The 23,202-nt window shown below is 49.3% G+C and overlaps 1 protein-coding gene across 1 annotated transcript in view; it reads left to right on the forward strand.

The window, feature by feature from the left end:
• Positions 1–10,246: 10,246 nt before the first annotated feature.
• THBS3 (thrombospondin 3) overlaps positions 10,247–23,202 on the forward strand; it is a 41,599-nt gene continuing 28,643 nt past the window's right edge. Inside the window, exons 1-3 of the mRNA XM_084824034.1 lie at positions 10,247–10,713; positions 21,188–21,394; positions 22,412–22,668. Of these exons, the coding sequence (XP_084680160.1) occupies positions 10,623–10,713; positions 21,188–21,394; positions 22,412–22,668 (555 nt within the window). The 5' untranslated portion in view covers positions 10,247–10,622. The remainder of the gene's footprint in view (positions 10,714–21,187; positions 21,395–22,411; positions 22,669–23,202) is intronic.

Here is a 23,202-nt window from a genome sequence, read left to right on the forward strand (position 1 = left end):
TAACTGCACAATGCCTTTGGGTTGGTAGTGCAAAGAGCTGTCCATCTGGAAACACCCTAGGAGTTAGGTCCCGCTCATTTCACTGGCACCTACCTAGAACTGCAGGTCGGGGGTCCGGTGCACACTTGCATGGAAATAAATTCCACTGAGATCCATGGGATTTATTCCCAGGTAAATGTGTGCTAGTCTAAGAGCCCATGCCTCTGCATGCTTACTCAGAAGTAAGTCCTGTTCAGTGCAAGTTCCAAATAAGAGTGCCTAAGACTGTAGCCTGACAAGTGGGATTTATCTCTGACTAAATGTGAGTGGGGTCAAGCTGCAATTCTAGGCACAGAAAGTCCTGTTAGGGTCCACTTAGGAACGTACTTCTGGCTAAATGTGTCTGGGATCAGGTAGATTGCGATTCTATGCAATGGAGTTAAGCTTGGCTAAACTCAGTGGAACTCCTTTCTCTGTAAACATGCACAGAGATCCGGCTGCACAGGGCATTGAAGCCCCGACTCATTTCAGAGACTCCTGATCACATGCAGAATGCATTCACTTTACTACTCGGCATTCACTCACCTGGGATTTGGGGAAGGACTTTCAGATAGCTTCCAGTGTGCGCAGGGGAGCGAGAGAGATCACAACTTCACCCTAGAAAATAATTAACAAAGAGTTTCTCTGAGCATGCACAGGGAATCTTTCTGTTAGCCTAATACTTGCGTTCAAAGCATTCCGTGTATACTGTCTTGCCATAACACTTGCAACAACCCTATAAGATTGGTCAGTATTATCCCCCTACTGCAGGGGGAAGGACTGAGGTTGCACAGCAGCTCTCCTAAGGCCACACACCGAGTGAGTTTGTGGGGCAGGCCCGACATTCGAACCAGGTGCCTCAGTCTTGTAGCTGCTACAGTATACCTACTCACCTTCTCTCTGGGTGTCATCAAACAGAGGGAACGCCAAACCCCCACCCCCTCTACCTGTTAGGGTCAGGCCTTCTCGAACATTCCTTTTATCATTATGAATTTTGATAATGGGTGTGTTGGTCTGCTGCTGCTGTTGGCGTGCTTTATGTGATGTTGTCAGCAGTGGTGCAGGGTAAAATTGGGAGTGCAGGCGCTCCTCCTGACAGTCCCCATAGCCACGCCCCCAAGGAGAGTCCAAAAACGCAAGCAGGTGTGTTGATCCATATCAACAAATTCTAGCAGTTTTCATCTCCACCAGGAGCAGGTCTTCTGTAAAACTGATGGACGTCAATAGTCCATTCAAGACCAAACTATCCCAACATGCTTTTCATTACAACAGGGAACAGATTGTAGCTGGGAAATCCATTTCCTCCCCCAGCTACTGTGAAGATTGCAGCTAAGCTCAGAGGGAACAAGGAAGTCTGAAGGGGCGTGGGGGTGGCGGCAGATGACATCAGCGTCTCTGCTAATGAAAAAAGTGCCCGCCGTGCCTCCCTGCACGCCCTGCCTACACTACATCACTGGGAGTCCATTGGAAAGATGCTTTTAAGGGACTTCTGTGCAAGCCGCCTAGGAACTTCTCAGAGAAAAGGCGGCATCTAAACCATTTAAAATAAACGCATTTTGAAAAATAACTTCCTTTGCCCCTGCTTAGCTGAGCACCAGATGCAGAGGGCAGACTTGACGTTGAAGATGCTCTCGCCTTTGTAGGAGAGTGAAGGATCCCAAGGAGAGGAGAAACAAGAAGGGATTGATTTGGGGTGGGTGGGCCAGGGCAGTGGACAGGCGCATTCTGTCTCTCTTTGCCAAGGGAGGTGAGATCCAGCTCTGAGGCTACAACATATGGACCTTGTTCCTGTTTGAGGCAAAGAGCTCACTCGCAGGGGCACCCTTGGCTAAGAAAGGACCCAGGCAAACGGCCAGTGCATTCCACTGCGGCTTTTGCCGCATGTTATTTCCCTTGCAAAGTGGTCCCTCCATCATGATCTCATTTCGGAGGGGACACCAAAATGCCATTCCATCACATCCTGGGCAGAAGTGTGTATATATTTTACTGGGCAGGGAGAAAGGGAGAGCCTCTCTCGCGCCACGGTTGCTCAGATCTGCTGCATGTACAGTCTTTAGCTGGGGGTGGGGGGAGATCAAAGCAAAAGCAAAATGTACACGCAGGTCGTCCCATCCACATTTTGTGCCCGGAAAATCCCGCAACCAAAATGAATTCCGCCATCAGCTCCTTTTGCAGATTTTAGTCTGATTTTGCCAGGCATAGGAAAGGCCAAAGGGACACACCAACAAGGGAGGATCAGCCTGCCTCACAGCGTATTTAAATGCCTGCTTCTTCTGGCCTTGAAATGATCTTCCTCCATTTCCTTTCCCCTTCACTCCCCTTCTCTTGCGTGTCTTGTCACTTTAGTTCAGGAATGGGTTGTTCTGTTGCAATCACTGTGGCTTGTCAGCTCCATCTGAACCGCGTGAGACAGCGTCTCTCAGGTGATCAGCATACAGTGTCCACTGGCAATATGAGCTCAGTAGCTGGATGTAATTTCCCCCTACTAATCTGCACTAGTGTTACCGTGAAGCCATACCTCTCTTGCCACTAGAAATCTTGTTCGGCCATCTCTGTGACATTTCTTTCACCTGGCGTTCCTGACACGCTTCTGAGCATATTATTGCGAACATGAGGGCTAGAAACTTGAGATTCTTTGCCTGCATCATTGCCTTACTCCAATGGACATCCCTGCCTTCCGAGGCTAGGCAGATGGCAACAGTATAAGGCTCTGGCCCAATATTTCCCAGTTGCCTTCATGGCCCACTGAGGATCTGAACCATGTCCGCCCATTCCTCATTTGACAAGCTAACCATTACACCACACTGCCTCTCAGACATCCTGAGCTAGAACTGACTAAATAAAGTTTCAGTATACAGGAAAATTGGGACAGATCTTAATTTTGGTGCTCAGTTCCTGCAGTTTAGGGAATACTGGCTTGCTACACTGAGCAAAAGGATAGCTGGGGTAATTAGTTTCCCAGATACGCTTCCTGAATAGCATGAGACCGTAGCTAAGCCTCAACCGGAGCAGAAAAAGAAAGTTCTGGTTAGATTCCCTTGCTACAGCCTTCCCAGAGAAGATGCTCTTTCAACACCCTGCCCACCACCAAGCGACCCTATAAATGCCTTTAAATCTTTCTCTCCCTATTTCTGTGGATGTGCGAATGCATTTTTGAATGTGCAAGAATCTAGTTCACATTCACATCCGGCACAGAGAAAATGTTTTCCCCTTCCTCTCCCGTAATCCGAAAACTGGGGATCATGGCCACCTGATAAAATTGTGTGGCAACAGATTTTGGAGAACAAGGGATGCTTCTTCACACAAGGGATAATTAACTTATGAAATAAGAATCTTATTTCATGCTTATAATAAGAATCTGCCACAAGATTCAGGATGGGGACACGCACACACACACAAAAAACACTGGCTCAAGATGGCATTAAAAAAATGAGACATTTTCAATGGGAGAAGCCTCACTTGTGAAGAGGGTGTTAAGCAAATTGGCTGGATCCAAGCTGATGCTGCCAAAATTGTATGCAACGCATGACACGATGTATGGGATTTGCTTCCGTGAGATGTGGTGACAGCTACTGGCTTAGATGTCTTTTCATGGCAAATTCATGGAGGAGGTTGATCAACTACTGTCTTCAGATACCAGTTTTCAGGTATCTAAAGCCAAGGTGTTGAACCTCGTTCCGCCCAAGGGCCAAATGCCATTTCGGAGAAGCTCTTGGGGGCCGCATTCCACTGGTGGGGCCAAAGGCAAAATGGGTGGGACCAAAAATACCAGCATATTTTAGCTTAAAACTTGTACTGCCAGTAACTAAGCTTTAGGAAGGGAATTTCAGGGTTGTAGAATGGGGGAAAAAGTGCATAAAAGCCAGAAAACCAAACGATTGGTGTTTGGGGGAAAGGAGGTGGAGCCAGGGGAAGAGGGTGTGGTCCTTTGGGGAACCCCAGAGGGCCAAATTGGAACCTGAGGTGGGCCAGATTTGGCCTGTCAGCCTGAGGTTCAACAGCCCTGATCTAAAGGGCTGTTATTGAGAAGATGGAGCAAACTGATTTTCTGTTGCTCCAGAGGGCAGGATTAGAACCGATGAGTGGAAATTGTGGGGAGCAGATTTTGGGTAAACATTAGGAGAAACTTCCTAATGGTACGAGGTGTTCGGCAGTGGAACAGACCGGCTTGGGAGGTAATAACATAAGAAGAGCCCTGCTGGATCAAACCAAGGGTCCATCTAGTCCAGCATTCTGTTTGCACAGTGGCCAAACAGCTACCCATGGGAAGCCCACAAGCAGGACATGAGTGCAACAGCACCCTCTCACCCATGTTCCCCAGCAACTGGTGTACTGCCTCTGACACTGGAGACAGCATATAGCCATGAGGACTAGTAGCCATTGATAACCACCTCCGTGAATTTCTCCAATCCCCTTTTAAAGCCATAGAAACTGGTAGCCATAACTACATCTTGTGCTAGCGAATTCCATAGTTTGACTATGTATGGGCTCTGTCCTTTGCTGGAAATATTGAAGGAGAGGCTGGATGGCTATCGGTCACGGGGATACTGCCGTTGCAAGATTTCTGCATTGAACAGAGGGCTGGACTAGATGACTTCTGACAGCCCTTCCAACCCTCAAATTCTGCAGTACGGAACATCCATGTGTGGAGGCAATGTCGCTCTAAATACCCGCTGCTGGTGCAAGCCAACAAGCGAAGACTTCATTGCCTTTATGCCGTTCCTGTTTGTTTCTCAGAGGAACCTGTCTGGACTAGAAGGCGCCTCAGTCTGATCCAGCGGGGCTCCTCTGTTCTGACATGATAAAGAAAGCGGTTTTCAAGTGGCCCGTGCAAACACCCTTCACGTTCTCAGCTCTTAACTGCTTTTCTTGCCAGTAGCCAATTGTCTTTTGGGAGGTCATGCTGCTGCTGAATCCAAACCTGGCTCGTGCGGGAGTCTCCAAAATTGGTTGCCATGGAGAGAAAACAAGGCTTCTGGACGGCGGGTGGAAAAAAGCCCTCTCGCTCTGTAATTTTGGGGCAATCCAGGAAATGAATATTCCTCCAATCCCCCTTCCTCCCCCGCCCCCCCAACCCAAAGAAGCCCATTTCATTAAAGATTTGGTTGGGGTCTTGTCCAACCACAAAAGCCCGCTGTCAGTTGGCTTTGCGGCCTGGGCAGGCAAGACGAGAAGCCACAGAAAGGCCCACCTGGACCTAGCGAAGCAACTAGGCCCCGTTGTTATGGCTGCCGGGGAAACAAAGAGTAAACAGAGCTTGAGGGCTTGGCCATCGCTCAGGGAAAACCTTCCTGGCCAACTTCACAGGGAGGAGAGGTCTCTTTGGTCTTCCCCCAGCCACCGACAGCTGCATCTCAGTAGCTCGCAAAGGCTTGGGGCCTTCACAGAGAGCGGAAACACATTTTTGGGAGTGTGCGTCTGCATTTTCTAAGCATATCCTTTAGATTTGAAATCGTTTTCAAACCACCACATTTGTAATTGTTTGAAGAACAGTGTGGGGTAGTGGTTAGAGTAGCCTTCCCCAACCTGGGGCCCACCAGATGTACGGGGCTACAGCTCCAATCAGCAAGGTCTGGGTGGGGGTGATGTGGGTTGTAGTCCAAGACGTTACTGCTCAAATCCCCCCCCCCCGTACCTGCCAAGAAGTTCACTGGGTAACTTCGGGCCAGTCTCAGGGTTGTTGTGAGAATAAAATAAAGGGGGGAAACCTTGAGCCAGTCTCTCTCTCTCTCCCCCACCCCAACCTACCTCACAGGGTTGTTGTGAGGATAAAATGGGAGAAGGGAACCCATGGCCCGGTTGGAGTCCACCAGGAAAAGAGTCTTCAGTGTGGTGGCCCCCTTCCTGTGGAATTCCCTGCCTCTAGAGGTCAGGCAGGTGCCAACATTGTGTTCCTTCCCATGCCTCCTGAAGATGTTGTTATTTCAAGAGGCCTTGCACGACCAGCCATGGTTTGTTAAATTCCACTTTATTGGGTTTGTCTTTTTTAAAAATGTTTTAACTCTTTTAACCTGCACTTTTATTCTTTTACCGTGTTGTTCACCGCTCTGAAATTTTCTGATGTCAAGCGGTATATAAATATTGTAAATAAATAAATAAATATGCCATCTTGAGCTTGTTGGAGGAAAGGTGGGATAAAAATGCAATAATAATAATAATAATAACAATCTCATTCAGATTTGCAAGTTACTAGTCCACAGCAAAGTTCCCTGCTGCCCAAAATATACCTATGATAGTCATTTATGGGCTAAAAGAAAGGGTGGTGTTAGAAATGTTTTATTTTGTTTAAATGGAGTGCAATCATATGCATGTTTACTCTGAAATAAACTCTTACGGTCCTGTTTTTTGCTGCTTTGTTTTCTTTACCTATAACAAGTAAAGTATTATATTTTTACTTGTAAATAAATATAGTATTATATTTTTACACTTTTGATCTTAAGTTATGTTTTTATTGTGTAAGCTTTGAATGCCTCCCTGGTGGAAAAGTGGCCTGGAGAAATATTAATAGAATAGAAAACTTCAATAATAATATTGATTAATACTGAAATAGTAATAGAATAGAAAACATCAAAAATAATAAATAATAAAGTTTCACTGGTTTCAATGGAGCTTTACTCCCAGGTAAATGTGCATAGAATTGCAGCTCTAGAGACTTGTTCGAATTTGCTTTCTCCCCAACATTTGCCACGTATGGATGGTGAATTTGTGGAGTTTTAAGTTTAAAATATTGAACTTGGCAAGATTATACTTCTGCCTTACAGTTCACCAAGCATACGGCTGCAAATGTAGGTGCGTGTACTAAAAAGCAAGTTTGTTGAAATCAGTGGGACTTACTTCTGAGTAAACGTCGCTATGACTGGGCTCTTAATATTATTTTTTAAAGCATCCCTCTCAAGCCAAATTTTAAAAGAGAAAATGGAACTTTAAAATTTTTAAAAACAATTCCAAGATGTTGCCACGGGGTTACCATTTTATTGTTGAGAAGCGGGCGCATTATGCACGGACAGATGCATGCATGGGCGGGCAGACACAGAGCATGTGGTAAGGTGGCAGAGTGGGAGCCAGACGTCTTCTAACACTAGAACTCTGGGTCAAAACTGACAAAAAACGACAATACAGAATACTTCACAGAACATAGAGTTAGCTGATGGAACTCACTGCGGCAAAAGGTGGTGTTGGCTACTGGCTGAGGCACCGTTAAATGGCAATTAGACATGGAACAGGCAAAGTTCATCAATGGTTATGAGCCTGTGATAGTTGGGTAGGGCATCTATGTTCCGAGGCAGTCTACATTGCAATCCTAATTGCTGGCAAGCAAACAGCGGGAGAGCACCAAGTCCTTTGTGTCCTGCTTGCGGGCTTTCTGGAAGCAGCATTTTCACTGGCCACTGTAGGAAACAGGATGCTAAACTGGATTATTTATTTTAAATGTTTTTAGGCCACCTTTAAATGTTGAACCCTCCCAAGGCAGCATACAAGATAAAAACAAGACAAAACTAAGCAAAATAAATATAATAGAAAATCAATATTCAATGCAAATGCAATAAAAACAGGTAGCGCCCAATAAAACCTGCAGCCCACAAACTATGGGTCTTTGGATCCTTCCTGAAGCCGATACCAGAGTTGAGGGGCTACCACTGAGAAGACCCTCTCCATTGTACTCACCAGCCAAACCGCCCTTGGCGGTTGTGCAGGTGAGAAGGACCTCTTTGGATAACCGCAAAGTGTGGGGGGGCTGGTACGGGAGAAGATGGCCTTCCAGGTAATTGGTGCCAAATTGATTTAAGATTTTAAAGGTTAAAACCAGCATTTGAAATTGGGCTCGGAAACGCACTAACAACCAGTGCTACAAGAATACTACTGATGTCACATGAGCAGACTGATAAACGGGCTGGGGGCACATGCTGCACCAGCTGAAGTTTCCAAATCTGTCAGGAAGTTCTACATAAAGGAGCCATGGCAGGGGCGTGTACAGGAGAACATTCCAGTCCATTCCAGAGGGGTAGCTGTGTTAGCCTGTTGCAGTAAAAACAACCAAGCGTCTTGTGGGACCTTAAAGACTAACACATGTATTTATTCCGCATGAAAACGTATGCCAGAATAAATACATTTGTTAGTCTTTAAGGTGCCACAGGACTCTTTGTTGTTTTTCCAGTCAGTGTGCCCCATATTGATTAATATGTGTCAAGAATATGTGGGAATATCTCGAGCCGGCCTTGGGTACACAAGTTAAAGATGCAAGAGCAGTTTTTTGGCCACAGAAAAACAGGCTCTGCAGGAGATGTCTTCCCAGGAAACGTATCCGGCCCTCTGCAAAATGGACAGGGATTCCCTTTGCCTTGTCCCTTTCACGGGTTAGCCCCAAATTAGGACACCGTGCTCGCTGGGTGGAGAGGGGGAACGGAGCCAGGCCATAGCAGAAACAGCAGCAACCTCCCCAAAACACATACACCCATCCCTTCAGCTCCTGGGAGTCAACCCAAGTCTTGGAAGAAAACAATGAGGTCATCTTGGAAGCTCTGTGATCAACGAGAGCCCAGACCAGGAATTTGGTGGAGAGGCAGAGCACAGCACAGCACAGCCGTCCTGCCGATCAATGGGAGCTGGGACACAGCTGGACGGAAACGCCGACCAAAGACGCTGTTCCGTGGGAGATGAGTGCGAAGCACAGCCTAGATTAGGGTCAAAGCAAATGACCTATAACATTGACTCAGCTGTCATGGAACCCAAGCACGTAGAAGAGGGCTCTGGGGGGATTTGTTGGGTTTTTTAGCATGCATCCTCAGTTTACGCAGGGCATGGCCGGCATGTCGGACCTCCGCACCATTGCCCTCATGAGCCAAGAGCAATCACGTCCCCAGGACTCTCCTGAGGCGGGTACATTGCCAAGGAAATGGCAAGACGGTTCCAGACAGTTCCTAGTGCAGGGATGTCAAACCTCTTTCAGGCCCAAATTCAATTTCGGTCAGAGAAGCTCTTGGGGGCCACATTGCTGTGGTGGGCGGGGCCAAAGAGAAAAGGGGGTGGGGCAAAACATATCAGCGCACTGTTGCTGAAAGCTCCTCCTGCCAGCAGCTAAGCCTTAGGAGAGCCATTTCAGCCTTTTGGAATGGGGAAGAAATGGCACAAAAGCTGAGAAACCACCCAACCATCAGTGGCCAGGGGGAAGGGGTCTGACCACCCAGGAAGGGCAGATGGAGACTCCGGGTTAGCCAGATTTGGCTACAGGCCTGAGCATTTGCAGTTCTGTCCTAGGGCTACAAACCAAAAGGCACTAAGTAGCCATTCTCTGCTTCCCTCCTTAACATTCTGTGTGGGTGGTAAGAAAAAAGGCGGAAGACACGGTGGGGAAACCCAGGAAGGTGACAAACAGAAGATGTTATAACTGACCCTACTGGTCTTCCCATCAATAAGCTTTTGACAAATCCCAGGTCACTGATGACCCTGGAGCTCGTCCCATTAAGGCGAGGGGCCGCAACTCTGCTGTAGAGTACGTGCTTGGCACACAGAAGGTCCCAGGTTCAATCCCCAGTATCTCCAGTTAGGAAGACCAGTAAGCAGGTGATAGGAAAAGATACCTCTCTCTCTCTTCCTGAAACCCTGGAGAGCCGCCTCCAGTTGGAATAGACAATATTGGACTGGTAATGGTATTGGTCTGCCCTGGTATAAAGCAGTTTTCTATACGAGGGCTGCTTCTGGTTGGTTCATGCATTGCAAAAGTCCTGCAGAGTTTAGCACGTTGATGCTTCCCACAGATGGTTGCATAGACTTTCTAGATACATTACTGCTTTCACTGGAGGAATTATGTTCTTATCAGGAATAACAGCAGAAGAACAGACCTGCTGGATCAGACCAAGGGTCCATCTAGTCCAGCCTTCTGTTCACACAGTGGCCAACCAAGTGCCCAGGGGAAACCCACAAGCAGGACAGGAGTGCAACAGCACCGTCCTGCCCATGATCCCCAGCAACTGGTGTACATAGGCAGACTGCCTCTGAGACAGGAGGTAGCATACAGCCACCAGGACTAGTTGTATCCCAAAACATCTGGCGGGCTCTGGGTTGCTTGGACTAGACTGGCCCTTGGTCTCTCGAGCCCCCAGGAGGGCTCTCCTCTCCCCCAGAGAGCTCCTGCCCCTTTAAGAGCGATTCCAGGCAGGACGGAAAATTCCACCCGCTGCTGCTTCTCCCCTCATCGCCTCTCTTTGATGTTTGGGAAGGGAAAATGTGCAGCCACATCAGATGCAATGGAAACCTCGCTTCCATGCGGCACTTAAAGGGCCAGGCGCCTTGCGAGGGGGTGGACGGGGGGAGGGGGGCGCTCCAATGGAGCGAGGTCCTGTAGTCGTGCTCGGGTTTTGCAAAGGCGATCAGAGCACACCCCCCCGCCCCACAACGCCACCCAGTCTCTCCATCCTGCTGCCCTCTTTGGGGCCGGCCTCGATGGGCTGGCCCTGATCCTGGAAGGGGAGGGACGCCGGAGGAGGGCAGCGCGTTGGCCGCGCCGTTCAAAGAGAGCCAGGCGCCTCCGCTGCCCTTTGTCCCAGCAGCGCCGCCCCTTCCTCGGGGCCCCCGATCGGGCGCCCCCACCCCCCCGGGAAACAGCGATGGAGCGGCGGACGCTCCTCCGAAGACCCCGCGCCCTCCTGCTTCTCCTTCTCTGGGGCGCAGCGGGCGCAGTCAGGCAGGAACTGCAAGGTAAGCTAGCGAGGAACATCTCGCCCCCCTCCCCGCCCCGGCGCCGCTCCCCTGGTCTTGCAGAGCCGTCCCGCTCCGCGCGGGGAGAGCGCCGCCTTGGCACCGAGGAGGTGCCCGCTTCGATCCCCGGCGTCTCCAGGCAAAGGACTCCCTCCTTCGGAAACTCCCCCCCCCCCCAACCGGACCTGTTCAGACCAGCCTTCGCGACGAGATGGACTACAACGCCCATCGTCCGCAACCGCCGGGAGATGGGAGTTGTAGTCCCAACGCGCCAGCTTCGGGGAGGTTGGATCCAGGGGGTCCGACTTCCTATGTTCCTAACCCTGGGCGCCCCCTGCTCTCTGCCAGCGACCATGCCGCCCCAGAAAGGGGAAAAAAATCCATGCGTTTCCATGCGCTTCTTGGCACTCTGCACCACCCTTGGAACATCTTGGGGATGCCTCCATGGTTTCCGATTCTAGGGACGCCTGCCTTCCGCCCCCTCCCATGCAAAACATGCCCCTACATCCAGCACTGCACAACTCCAGAGCACTGCCTACGCTCTGGGAAAGGCAAGTCCGCCACCGCACCCCAGCAGGCCGTTGCCGCTCCTGGAATCCTGAGAGCCTGAGCCTGGGATGTCTAGAGATTTGGCAAACTCAGGGCACAGTCCTATTTGTTTTATTTATTACCGCCCAATAGCGAAAGTTCTTTGGGTGGTTCACAACAATTAAAAACACAAAACGTATCATAAAATTTATGTTTCGACAGAAAAAAAAAGTCCTACAGCTCCTACAAAAGTCCTACAACAAATATTGGGAATTGGAGGACCTTTTTTGGTCTAAAGATACATAGGATTGCGCCCTTAAAAACAAAACAAAAAGGCGGGAGGACATTTTAGACACCATTTCAGAGTCTACTAAAGGCTACTGAGCCAGGAGAGCTCAATTAGAACCGGCAGGGTCAAAGGCAGTCTATCTCTGCACACCAGTTTCCTGCGGGCAGAGGGCACAACCAAAAGATTAGGGGAAAGACCAGCAGAGGGAGGCAACCTGATGCCATCTAGATGTGTGGGATGACAGCCCCAACTTGCATAGCCAAGGACTAGAGGAGCTGTGGTCAAAAACATCTGGAGGGCACCAGGTTGCTGACACCAGGGAAAAAAGATGCTGTATAGATGGAATCTTGGTCCAATGCAGGTAGGCGATCTTAGTTCTTATAAGGTAGGCGATATAAGTTCTTGTAAGTTCTTATGGAGAGCTGTTCATGGCTGTCATGATAGTAGAGCCTCCACCCACAAGGCCAGCCTACCTCAGGACAGCAGATGCTGTGGGAAAACAATAAGAGAAGGGTGCCCTGTTTGAAGGCTTCCCAGAAGCACCTGGTTGGCCGCTGGATTGCAGGAAACAGGATGCTGGGACTGGATAGATCTCAGAGACTGATCCAACTAGGCACTTTTGTCTTTTCTTTTTTTAATATGTCTGGCACCTGCCTGGAGCTCTAGCCAATAATATTCTGTGCTGCCTAGGAATGAGCAGAGGGCCATAGCTTAGTGGCAGAGCCTTGCTTTGCACACAGGCAGTCCCAGGTTTGATCCCTGGCATCTCCAGATAGGGTGGGAAAAACTCCTGCCTGAAACCCTGGAGAGCAGCTGTCAGTCCCTATCGGCAATATCAGGCTGGACGGACCAATGGTCTGTCTCAGTATAGGGTGATTTCGTATGTGGGTCTGCCCATGGGACTGTTCACTCAACACCTTTGACTGTTGACAGAACAACAGCAGCTAAACCAGAGCAAGAACAATACCCCCCTCCCCAGACTGTGTATATATATATATACTCACACAAGGGGCTGGGGGGTTGCCACACCAGTGAACCAAGTTCCAGAGCAAGAGAAAATGATGCCTTCTGCGACAACAACATAATGCAATAATAGCTTTCTTCTGTCATCACCAAGCCCTCTGCTGGTCCCTCTGTTTTTGGCTGAACCCCTTTGCGCCTCAGAGAGATAGTGTCCGAGGGTTGGTGGCAGGGGAGGTGTGAGGAGAGAGAGCAAGAACATGGAAAGCCTGAAACATTCCCATCCCCACCCAACCCACAAAGCCCCTTCCTCCAGTGGTGCCATTGGGGTACGAGTTTGGAGCAGAACTCAAGGGTCCCCACTGAATGGAATGTGTAAGGGAGGTGCCAAATGCAGCGTGGCTCGCTTACCAGAGCATGAAGAGAGTGAAGTAATATACAGTGCCATGTAAAAAGAAATCCGGAGTTAGGTCTGAAATGACCTAACTCTAAAATGACCTAACTGCACTACTGCCTTCCCCGACGAAGCTAAATAGGGAGACATCAGTGCCTGTGTCACATCAGCAACAAGGACAACCAATCCCCACCTTCCCCTCAGGCCTATTTACATGCCTAGCAATCAACACACTTTACACCGGCCTTCCCCAGCTGTTGGATTAGAACTCCAAAGTTCCTGATTGTTAGCCATGCTGGCTTGGGGTGATGGGAGATAACATTCAAAACATCTAGAAGACACCAAGCTGGGGAAGGCTAACTTACATGAAAGAAAGTGGGGGGCCGGGCGGGGGGAGAGAAAGATTGCTGCTGCTGTTTTACAGGCTTGGAAGCAGAGGGCAAAGAAGGAATGTGGGTGTACAGACGTAAATACTGCCTTCCTTCTTTTGGTTATACTATACATTAATGGAAGATTACTGAGGGATATGTAAGTAGAGGCATTGTTTTCTATACAACGGTTGGCATTTAGCATATGGCTGTCCTGATTCCCTGCACACACACCCAGCTAAGGACGTGGAAGAAATCCACAACGGGTTCAGATTTCTATGAATTCGGCCTGAAAATTCTGCAGCGGGACAGCTTTTTTCGAGCCACGCTGGTTCTGTAGACTTGTAGGCTGGTTTTTCATGGTGTGTGTGTGTGTGGGGGGGGGAATTGCACTAATGCACATCAGCACATTTGTGCAAGTGCGCATTCATGCGAATGCACACTTGTGAATTAGCGCAAGTAGAATGAAATTCAGAGCAAAAGACACCTGACAATCTGCAAAACACAGACGGAATAGATCTAACAAAATCCATACATCCCTACCCCCAGCTCAAAAGGGACTTTGGTGACCCTAGTTCACCTGATTCAAATTTCATAGTCTGGAACTTTGACATCAGTTCCTCTGGCTCACTAGATCCTTGAATATCCCAATTTCCCACACTCCTTCACCCATACCCTGTCTCTTCAAACTCATCCCTGCAATCCTCTAGTCCCTGGTGAGGTCGCTGCTTGTGGTTTCTGGCTAGGAAGAATGGCCCTTCTTTGAATGATCTTGCTGTTCTGTCCTGAGCATTCAGAACTAGTACTTCCCACCTATGTCTGAAGTGGTACAGTCTATATTGCTACTGTAGCATTCTAGCCTAATTACTTTGAATGAGTTCAAATCTCCAGGGCCAGATGAACTGCATTCTAGAGTAATAAAGGAACTGGCAGAAGAACTCTCAGAACCGCTGTCTATTCTCTTTGAGAAATCATGGAGGACGGGGGAAGTGCCAGATGACTGGAGGAGGGCTAACGTCCCTATCTTCAAAAAGGGTAAAAAGGAGGAACCTGGGAACTACAGACCAGTCAGTCTGACATCAATCCCTGGGAAAATTCTGGCACAGATGATAAAGCAATCCATCTGGAAGCACCTTGAAAACAATGCAGTGATTACTTGAAGCCAACATGGATTTGTCAAGAACAAGTCCTGCCAGACGAATCTGATCTCATTTTTTGATCAAGTAACCTCCCTTATGGACTGTGGGAATGCTGTAGACATCATATACCTCGACTTCAGCAAAGCTTTCGACAAAGTGCCCCATGATCTCCTGATGAGCAAACTAGCTCAAAGTGGGCTAGATGAAACAACGGTCCGGTGGATCCACAGTTGGCTACAGAATCGGACTCAAAGAGTGCTTATCAATGGGACCTTCTCAACCTGGGGAGAGGTAACGAGTGGGGTACCGCAGGGCTCAGCCCTGGGCCCAGTGCTCTTCAAACATTTTTATTAATGACTTGGAGGAGGGGGTGCAGGGAATGCTGATCAAATTTGCAGATGACACAAAATTGGGCGGGATAGCTAATACTTTGGAAGACAGAACCAAAATTCAAAGTGATCTGGATAGAATGGAGCGCTGGGCAGAAAACAACAGAATGACATTTAATAGGGATAAATGCCAAGTTCTGCACCTAGGAAAAAGAAACCAAATGCACAGTTACAAGATGGGGGATACGTGGCTCAACCACACTACAAGCGAGAAGGATCTTGGAATTGTTGTCGATCACAAGGTGAATATGAGCCATCAATGTGATGTGGCTGCAAAAAAGGCCAATGCTATTTTGTGCTGCATTAATAGAAGCATAGCTTCCAAATCCCAGGAAGTACTAGTTCCCCTTTACTCAGCACTGGTTAGGCCTCATCTGGAGTACTGTGTCCAGTTCTGGGCACCACATTTTAAGAAGGATGCAGACAAACTGGAGAGGGTTCAGAGGAGGGCAACAAAGATGATCAGGGGACTGGAAACAAAGTCCTATGAAGAGAGACTGATGAACTGGGCATGTTTAGCCTTGAAAAGAGAAGACTGAGGGGAGATAGGATAGCACTGTTCCAAGCACTTGAAAGGTTGTCCCAGAGAAGAAGGCCAGGATCTCTTCTCGATCATCCCAGAGTGCAGGGCACGGAATAATGGGCTCAAGTTACAGGAAGCCAGGTTCCGGCTGAACATCAGGAAAAACTTCCTGACTGTTAGAGCAATACGACAATGGAACCAATGACCTAGGGAGGTAGTGGGCTCTCCCACACTGGAGGCATTCAAGACAAGGCTGGACAGCCATCTGTCAGGGATGCTCTGACTTGGATTCCTGCACTGAGCAGGGGGTTGGACTCGATGGCCTTGTAGGCCCCTTCCAACCCTGATATTTATTCTATGATTCTAGGGTCTACACATGCAGTAAAAGGAGCTGGGAACAAATTAGTAGAACAGACTGTACCACTTCAGACTGCAGGCAGGAGATAACCACTTTTGAAAGCTCCTCTGTGTACAACAAACACAGAAACAGACTCCCTGCAAGTAGATAACTAGCACTTCAGGGAGAAAGATGTGCAGGGAGCTTTTAACATGGAGGAGCATGGGGGGAGGGGAAATGGCACCTTTCCCTCCCGCTGGAATCCATTCTACCACCTTGTGTGGATGAAGGCTGAGTCAAGGTGACACACGCACATCCCTTTCCCTGTCTAACAGAACCAGCACTGTGTCCAGCTTCTGTATTGCTTGGACTAACAGCCAGCCCCCCAAACCAGGCCAGCTGTTTAACCAGCCAACTGGCAACCTTAGCTGAAGGCTATAACATTCCTTTCTAGGCCACTTGTCCAAAATATGTGGCGTTAACCAAATTTGTTTGTACCCAAAAGTTCTGGGCAGGGGCCATCTATGCCAGGAACTGCGGTTTCTGGGTCTATCCCAGGTGGAATCTTATCTAGAGGCGCCACTTATCCTTGGGAGGTCTGGTCTGGGGGTTGCAAAAAGGGACACCCGCCTCTGCCAGAAGGAGACCTCAAAGCCCCAGCTAGATCCAGACTTAAGGCTTCTGTGTGTTTGAACTGGGACAGTGTGTGTTACAGCCATTCTCGAAAATAAATATTGAACTGGATGCTTTTCGACTGGAGGCCTCTTCCTTCCAGCTCTTTTGCTTTCCAGTGCCTCATGTTCCACATTAGGGGATGTGATACTTCAGAAGGTAAGGCTGGAATGCAGAACCCCCCGGCTGGGCTCTCCAGCCTGCAGAACCTCCTGGGGTTCTGTGTCTCTTTCTCTGTGGTAGGAAAGTCACAGAACTCCCCAGCATGGAGAAAGGCTAAAATGGATGGGAGGGGCACACACAGGGGGATAACACCCACTGACATCATCCGGCCTGCAGAGGACTTGGTGGGTGGCAATCCACAGTATCGTTCTGCACTCCTGATGTAAGGGGTCATAAGAACAGAAGAAGAGCCCTGCTGGATCAGACCAAGGGTCCATCTAGTCCAGCATTCTGTTCACACAGTGGCCAACCAGCTGCCGACCAGGAACCCACAAGCAGGACACAAGTGCAACAGCACCCTCCTGCCTGTGATCCCCAGTGACTGGTGTACACAGGCAGACTGCCTCTGATACCAGAGGTAGCATATACCCACCAGGACTAGTTGCCATTGATGGCCTTCTCCTCCAAGAATTGTCCAATCCCCTTCTCAAGCCATACGAATTGGTGGCCATCACTACATCTCGTGGAAGCAAATTCCATAGTTTTAACTCTGTGAAGAAGCCCTTCCTTTTATCCGTCCCGAATCTCCCACCAGTCAGCTTCATGGGATGACCCCACTGGGTTCTAGTATTATGAGAGGGGGGAAAAAGGTCTCTCTGTCCACATTCTCCACACCAGGCATCAGTTTGTGCACCTCTATCATGTCTCCGTCCCATTTCCTAAAGCGACCAATGCAAAGTTCTCCTGCTTTGTCTGTCCTCGCCCAACCCACCCTGGCAATAGGTAGTCGGGTGCAGACTTCTTCTGAACATGGAGGATCTATTTAGCCATCTGCATTACACAAGGTCACAGATTTGCTCTCTTAAATTGATCTGGAGTAAGGATTAACCCCTGCTCAATGCTCAACAGCCATTGACACATTCAAACCACCACTTCCCAAGCCACAAAAATGGTAGGGGAGAAACAACCATCCTTTTGCCTGGGGAGAGGGGATGAATGGCATACGATTAGAATGCGGCGTTCGTAGGTTGTTTCCATGACATTCCATGACACATGGCGTTGTTTGTGGGTTAAAGAACCCCAAGTTAACCCATGGCTTGTTTGTCCAAACGTGGCCTATGATTCTATGGGGAGTTCAAGCAAAGCAGACCCATCGTGCTAAGGCCTATGAGACACAGATGATACCCAGTGAGGGCGCCACCTTGTGTGGAGAACAGCAGTTGCATCGGCTTTTGCTACCCCCTTCAGCATCCAGAGGGGATGGCCATGACAGTGAGGGTCCTATGGGAAGCGTTGAAAAGACTGGGTACGTTTTAGCCTGGCGAAGGGAAGATGAATGGGAGATGTAATAGTTGCCTTGAAATATCTGAAGGGATGCCATGAGGAAAATGGAGCAGACCTGTTCTCTGTTGCTCCAGAGAGCAGGACTAGAACCAGTGGGTGGAAATGGCAGGGATGAAGGTTTTGGCTGGACATTAGGAGAAACTTCCTACTAGGAAGAGCTGTTCTGCCTCGGCTGGGGGTGGGCAGGCGAGGGGCTCTCCTTCCACGGAGATACCGAAGCAAAGGCTGGCGGTCGTCTGTCTCAGGGATGTTGTCGATGCAAGATCTCTGCTTGGAGCAGACGGTTGGACTACAGGACCTCCGAGGTCCCTGCCAGCTCTAAAGTTCCTAAGCTTGACCCTTTGACCCCTAAAACTATCTAAGCCAGTGGCCGTTGCCAATGTCTGGTGGCAGCAAAGTCCACGCTTGCAAATCCAAATCCAAAATTCTGGAATTAAGAATGCAAACAGCCCTGCTCCTGGTTCAGGCAAAGGGCGCGTCTCACCCAAGATCCTGTTTCCTCTAGTGGCATTAGCCTGGTGTCTCTAGGAAGCCATTGAAGGTAGTAGACCAGTGGAGGCCGGTGGCTCTGATGTCAGTGGGGCAGTGAATCCACCCTGGGTTTCAGTCAGAACCAGTCAGAACTCCATGCCTTAGATACAGTCAGGGCCAGAAATATTGGAGCAAGGGTAACTGTTTTGGCAGTTGGCCTCTGTACACCACCACATTGAAGTCGAAAGGAAACACACCCAGATGGGAGCAAAGTCAGGACTTTCAGCTGTAATTCAAGGGATTTGACAAAAGTGGGGCACTAACCATTCAGGAAGTACAGCCAGTGGCATACACTCCCCCCCCCATCATTGGTGACTCATAAGTAATGGAACAAACCAACATAATTTCAAACTTAAGGATCGCCTGTAATACCTGGATGAAAATCCTTTGCAGTCAATGACTGCCTGAAGTCTGGAACCCATGGACATGACCAAATGCTGACTTTCCTCCCTCAAGATGCTTTGCCAGGCCTTTACTGCAGCTGCCTTCAGCTGCTGCTTGTCTGTGGGTCCTTCTGCCTTCAGTCTTGTCTTCAGTAAGTGAAAAGCATGCTCTATTGGGCTGAGATCAGATGACTGACTTGGCCATTGAAGAACATCCCACTTCTTTGCCTTCAGAAACTCTTGGGTAGCTTTTGCTGTATGTTTTGGGTCATTATCCATCTGCAATACGAAGCGGCGTCCTGTCAGTTTGGCAGCATTCGGCTGAATCTGAGCAGAAAGTATAGCCCTATACACTTCAGGATTCGTCCTGCGGCTTTTATCAGCAGCCAGGCCATCAATAAACACCAGTGACCCAGTTCCATTGGCAGCCATACATGCCCATGCTGTAGCACTGCCTATGTAGCACCATGTTTGACAGATGATGTGGTATGCTTTGGATCGTGAGCTGTTCCTTTCCTTCTCCCTACTTTTCTCTTCCCATCATTCTGGTACAAGTTAAACTTGGTCTCATCAGTCCAAAGAATCTTATTCCAGAACTGGGCAGGCTTTTTTAGGCATTTGCTGGCAAAGGCTAATCTGGCCTTTGGGTTCTTGAGCATTACCAGTGGTTTGCACCTTGTTGTGAAGCCTCTGTATTTACATTCATAAAGCCGTCTCTTGACTGTAGATGTTGACAGTGACATGCCTACCTCCTCAAGAGCGTTCTTGACCTGGCTAGATGTTGTGAAAGGGTTCCTCTTCACCATGAGCAGAATTCTGCGGTCATCCACTTTAGTTGTCTTCCATGGTCTTCCAGGCCTTTTGCTGTTGCTGAGCTTGCCAGTTAATTCCTTCTTTTTCAGGATGTTCCAAACTGTTGTATTGGCCACTCCCAATGTTTTTGCTATCTCTCTGATGGGTTTATTCTGTTTCCTCAGCCTAATGATGGCCTCCTTCACTCGCATGGACACCTCTTTGGGCCTCATGCTGTGGGTTCCAGCGAACAGCTACCAAATGCAAATGTAACACTCAGAACCCCCTCCAGGACTTTTATCTGCTTGATTGGTCATGGGGTACCCAGGAAACAGGCCACACCTGGCCATGCGGCTGCTTGTCAGCCATTCGTTCCAATACTTATGAGCCACCAATGATGTGTGTGTGTGTGTGTGTATGCCACTGGCTGTACATCCTGAATGGTTAGTGCCTCACTTGTGTCAAACCCCTTGAATTACAGCTGAAAGTCCTGACTTCGCTCCCATCTGGGTGTGTTTCCTTTTGACTTCAATGTGGTGGTGTACAGAGGCCAACTGCCAAAACAGTTATCCTTGTTCCAATATTTCTGGCCCTGACTGTAGCTCCTTTAGAGTTCTGACTGGTTCTGACTGAAACCTGGAGTGGATTTACCACCCCACTGACATCGATGCCACCAGCCTCCACTGCATTAGACTTCTCTGGTTGTTGCTTCCCACAGCTGGTATACGGAGGTAGACCAACCCTGGACGTGGAGGTTTTAGTTAGCTGTCACGGCCGACAGCCATTCATAGACCTCTGCTGCTGTAATTTGAATGCACATGGGTTGACATCAGCAAGCAGCTGTTTTGTTGCATTGTAGATCCTGCATTTTGCAGGGGTTTGGACTGGATGACCTCCAAGGACCTTCCGACTCATTCTATAATTCTAGCAGGCTGTACTAAGGGAGATGAGAGGGGGGAAGTGGGGCCATTCCGGGGGAAGTGGGGCCATTCCACCAGCCCTGCTGAAAGATTTAACTTTTTCCTCTTCCCTCCCCAGGCCTTTTTCCTTGCCATTCCGGGGGAAGTGGGGCCATTCCACCAGCCCTGCTGAAAGATTTAACTTTTTCCTCTTCCCTCCCCAGGCCTTTTTCCTTGCGTGCTGTGTCTGTTTATACTGTAAGCCTGCAAGCAAGGACTGTCTGGTTTTTACTCATTTTTTCCTCTTCCCTCCCCATGCCCTTTTCCTTGCGTGCTGTGTCTGTTTATACTGTAAGCCTGCAAGCAAGGACTGTCTGGTTTTTACTCATTTTTTCCTCTTCCCTCCCCATGCCCTTTTCCTTGCGTGCTGTGTCTGTTTATACTGTAAGCCTGCAAGCAAGGACTGTCTGGTTTTTACTCATTTTTTCCTCTTCCCTCCCCATGCCCTTTTCCTTGCGTGTCGTGTCTTTTTTAGATTGTAAGCCTGCAGGCATGGGCCATCTTGTTTTACCAATTATGCGTAAACCACTCTGGGAGCCTTATTAACTGAATTTATTTTAAAGGATTTTCAGGTCGCCTGCAAGGGTAAGACCCCTCTCAAAGCAGCACGCACCATAAAAGCAATTCCAACACAATACAAACCAAACGCAACAGAAAAGCTCTGCTGACTCGGTGACTTCACCTCTGTTCCTTTCCTCCCCTAGTGGTTGACCTCCTGACGGTAACTGAGCCCCGACACATGGCCAGCGTGGCCAGCAAGATCCGGATGGAACTGCTCTCTGTCAACGACATCTATTTGCTCTCCACCTTCCGCCTGCCTCCCAAGCAAGGCGGGGTGCTGTTTGGGCTCTACTACAAGAAGGACAACAGCCGCTGGTTCGAGGCCTCCGTTGTCGGAAAGACCAACAAAGGTGAGGGGTGGAGGGGGGAAAGGCTTAACGATATCGGTCCGGCAAGGGTCCCAAGCAACCAGGGTCGATGGGGACTTTAACATTGGGGGCTGCCTTGTACTGGGTTAGGCTATTAATCTTTCTAGCATAGTGTTGTCTACTCCAGGTGTGCAGAACCTCAGAGCCGTGGGCCAAATCTGGCCCACGTGGGGTCCCATTCCAGCTCCCCAGGGTTCCCAAGATGGCCACACACCCTTTCCCCTGGCCCCCAATTGTTTGCTGGTTCCCAGGCGTTTGTGCAGTTTCCTCCCCATTCTAAAAGGTTGAAATGCCTCTCCTAAGGCTTAGCTGCTGGCAGGGAGAGCTGTAAGTGACAATATACTGGTATTTTGGTCCGGCCCTTTTGCCTTTGGCTCTGCCCACCACTGGAATGTGGCCCCTGAGAGCTTCTCTGGAATGGGATTCAACCCTCAGGCTGAAAGAGGTTCAACACCCCTGGTCTACACTGACTGGCAGCGGTTTTCCAGGGTTGCGGGCAGAGAAGATGCTTCACCTGCTACCTGAACCTTTCAAACTGGGGATGCTGGGGATTGAACCAGGGTCCTTCTGTGTTCAAAGCAGCTCCTCTTACCCACTGAGCTATGATCATCCCTGGTCAAGACTATTTGTCTATCTGGCAAATGGACAGATGGACAAATCTCCCCTCCCTTTAAGTCATCTTCTGGCTTTCCTCGAGTGCTCCAACCCACAATCATTTTGATTGCCCATTTCTGCCACTTTCCCCGGCACCTGTCTTTTTCTCTTTTTTCTTTTTTGCATCTTTTTTTGCAAAATTGTTTTTTGCAGAATTTTTGCAGATTTTTTTTTTGCAGAATTTCTTTGGCAGAATTTCTTTACAAATTTCTTTGGCCAATTTTTTCTGTAAAATCGTATTTTTGCAACTTTTTCTGCAAATGAATTGCAGCATATGCCCAGCCTTGAGCATAACCAGATTGCCTCTCTCTCTCTCTCTCTCTCTCTCAATCCCCCTGTCCCCAGTCCTCATCCGATACCTGCGTGCTGACGGCAAGATCCATTCAGTCAACCTGCAGAACGCCAACCTGGCGGACGGGCGCAGCCACACCGCCCTCCTGCGGGTGAGTGGCCTGAAAGAAAGCAGCCTGGCCACGCAGCTGTACGTAGACTGCAAGCAGGTGGACTCCAGCGCAGGCCTGCCCGAGATGAAGCCCGTCGAGCTGGATCAGGTGGAGGCCGTGGAGGTGCGGACTGGGCAGAAAGCTTACCTCCGCATGCAGGTAAGGAGGGCATTGATCACTCAAACAGTTCCCAATGTTCTGCCATCCTCAAGCGTAGCCAAGGAACAGAAATCGGGGCAGGGCTATGCAAACGAAAGGGGCAGAGTTATGCAAACGAAAGGGGCGGTTCCAATTCTTAATAGCTCTGGGTCACCCCAAGCAGGGAACAGGTTTAGCCCACCTCGAGAATGGCTGCTGTTGTTTCCTATGTTCCAAGGACATGTTTTTAACTCCCTTTTTTTAATGTCCCGCTCTTCCTCCAAAGCTTACAGGGGCCAGCGTCAAGGGTAGGCACCTGGCGAGGGCTGACACCCCAGCAGGGGCCCACTGACAAAAGCCCCCTGGAGTCGTTTACTACCTTGGCTTTCTCTACTTCCCAGTAGGGCTCTTATGCAGGGCTGGCGTCAAGGGTCGGCATGGCTGGGCAGCTGAGGAGCGCCCAGACCCCAGCAGGGGCCCACTGACAAGGGCCCCCTGGAGTTGCTCCTCTTCTTCCCCACTGCGACCTGCTTGTTCCCCTGCCTTCAGGGGAGA

The sequence above is a fragment of the Heloderma suspectum genome, chromosome 17 (assembly GCF_057233095.1).
Source record: "Heloderma suspectum isolate Gila_16-S chromosome 17, 16-S_ref, whole genome shotgun sequence".
Taxonomy (NCBI): domain Eukaryota; kingdom Metazoa; phylum Chordata; class Lepidosauria; order Squamata; family Helodermatidae; genus Heloderma; species Heloderma suspectum.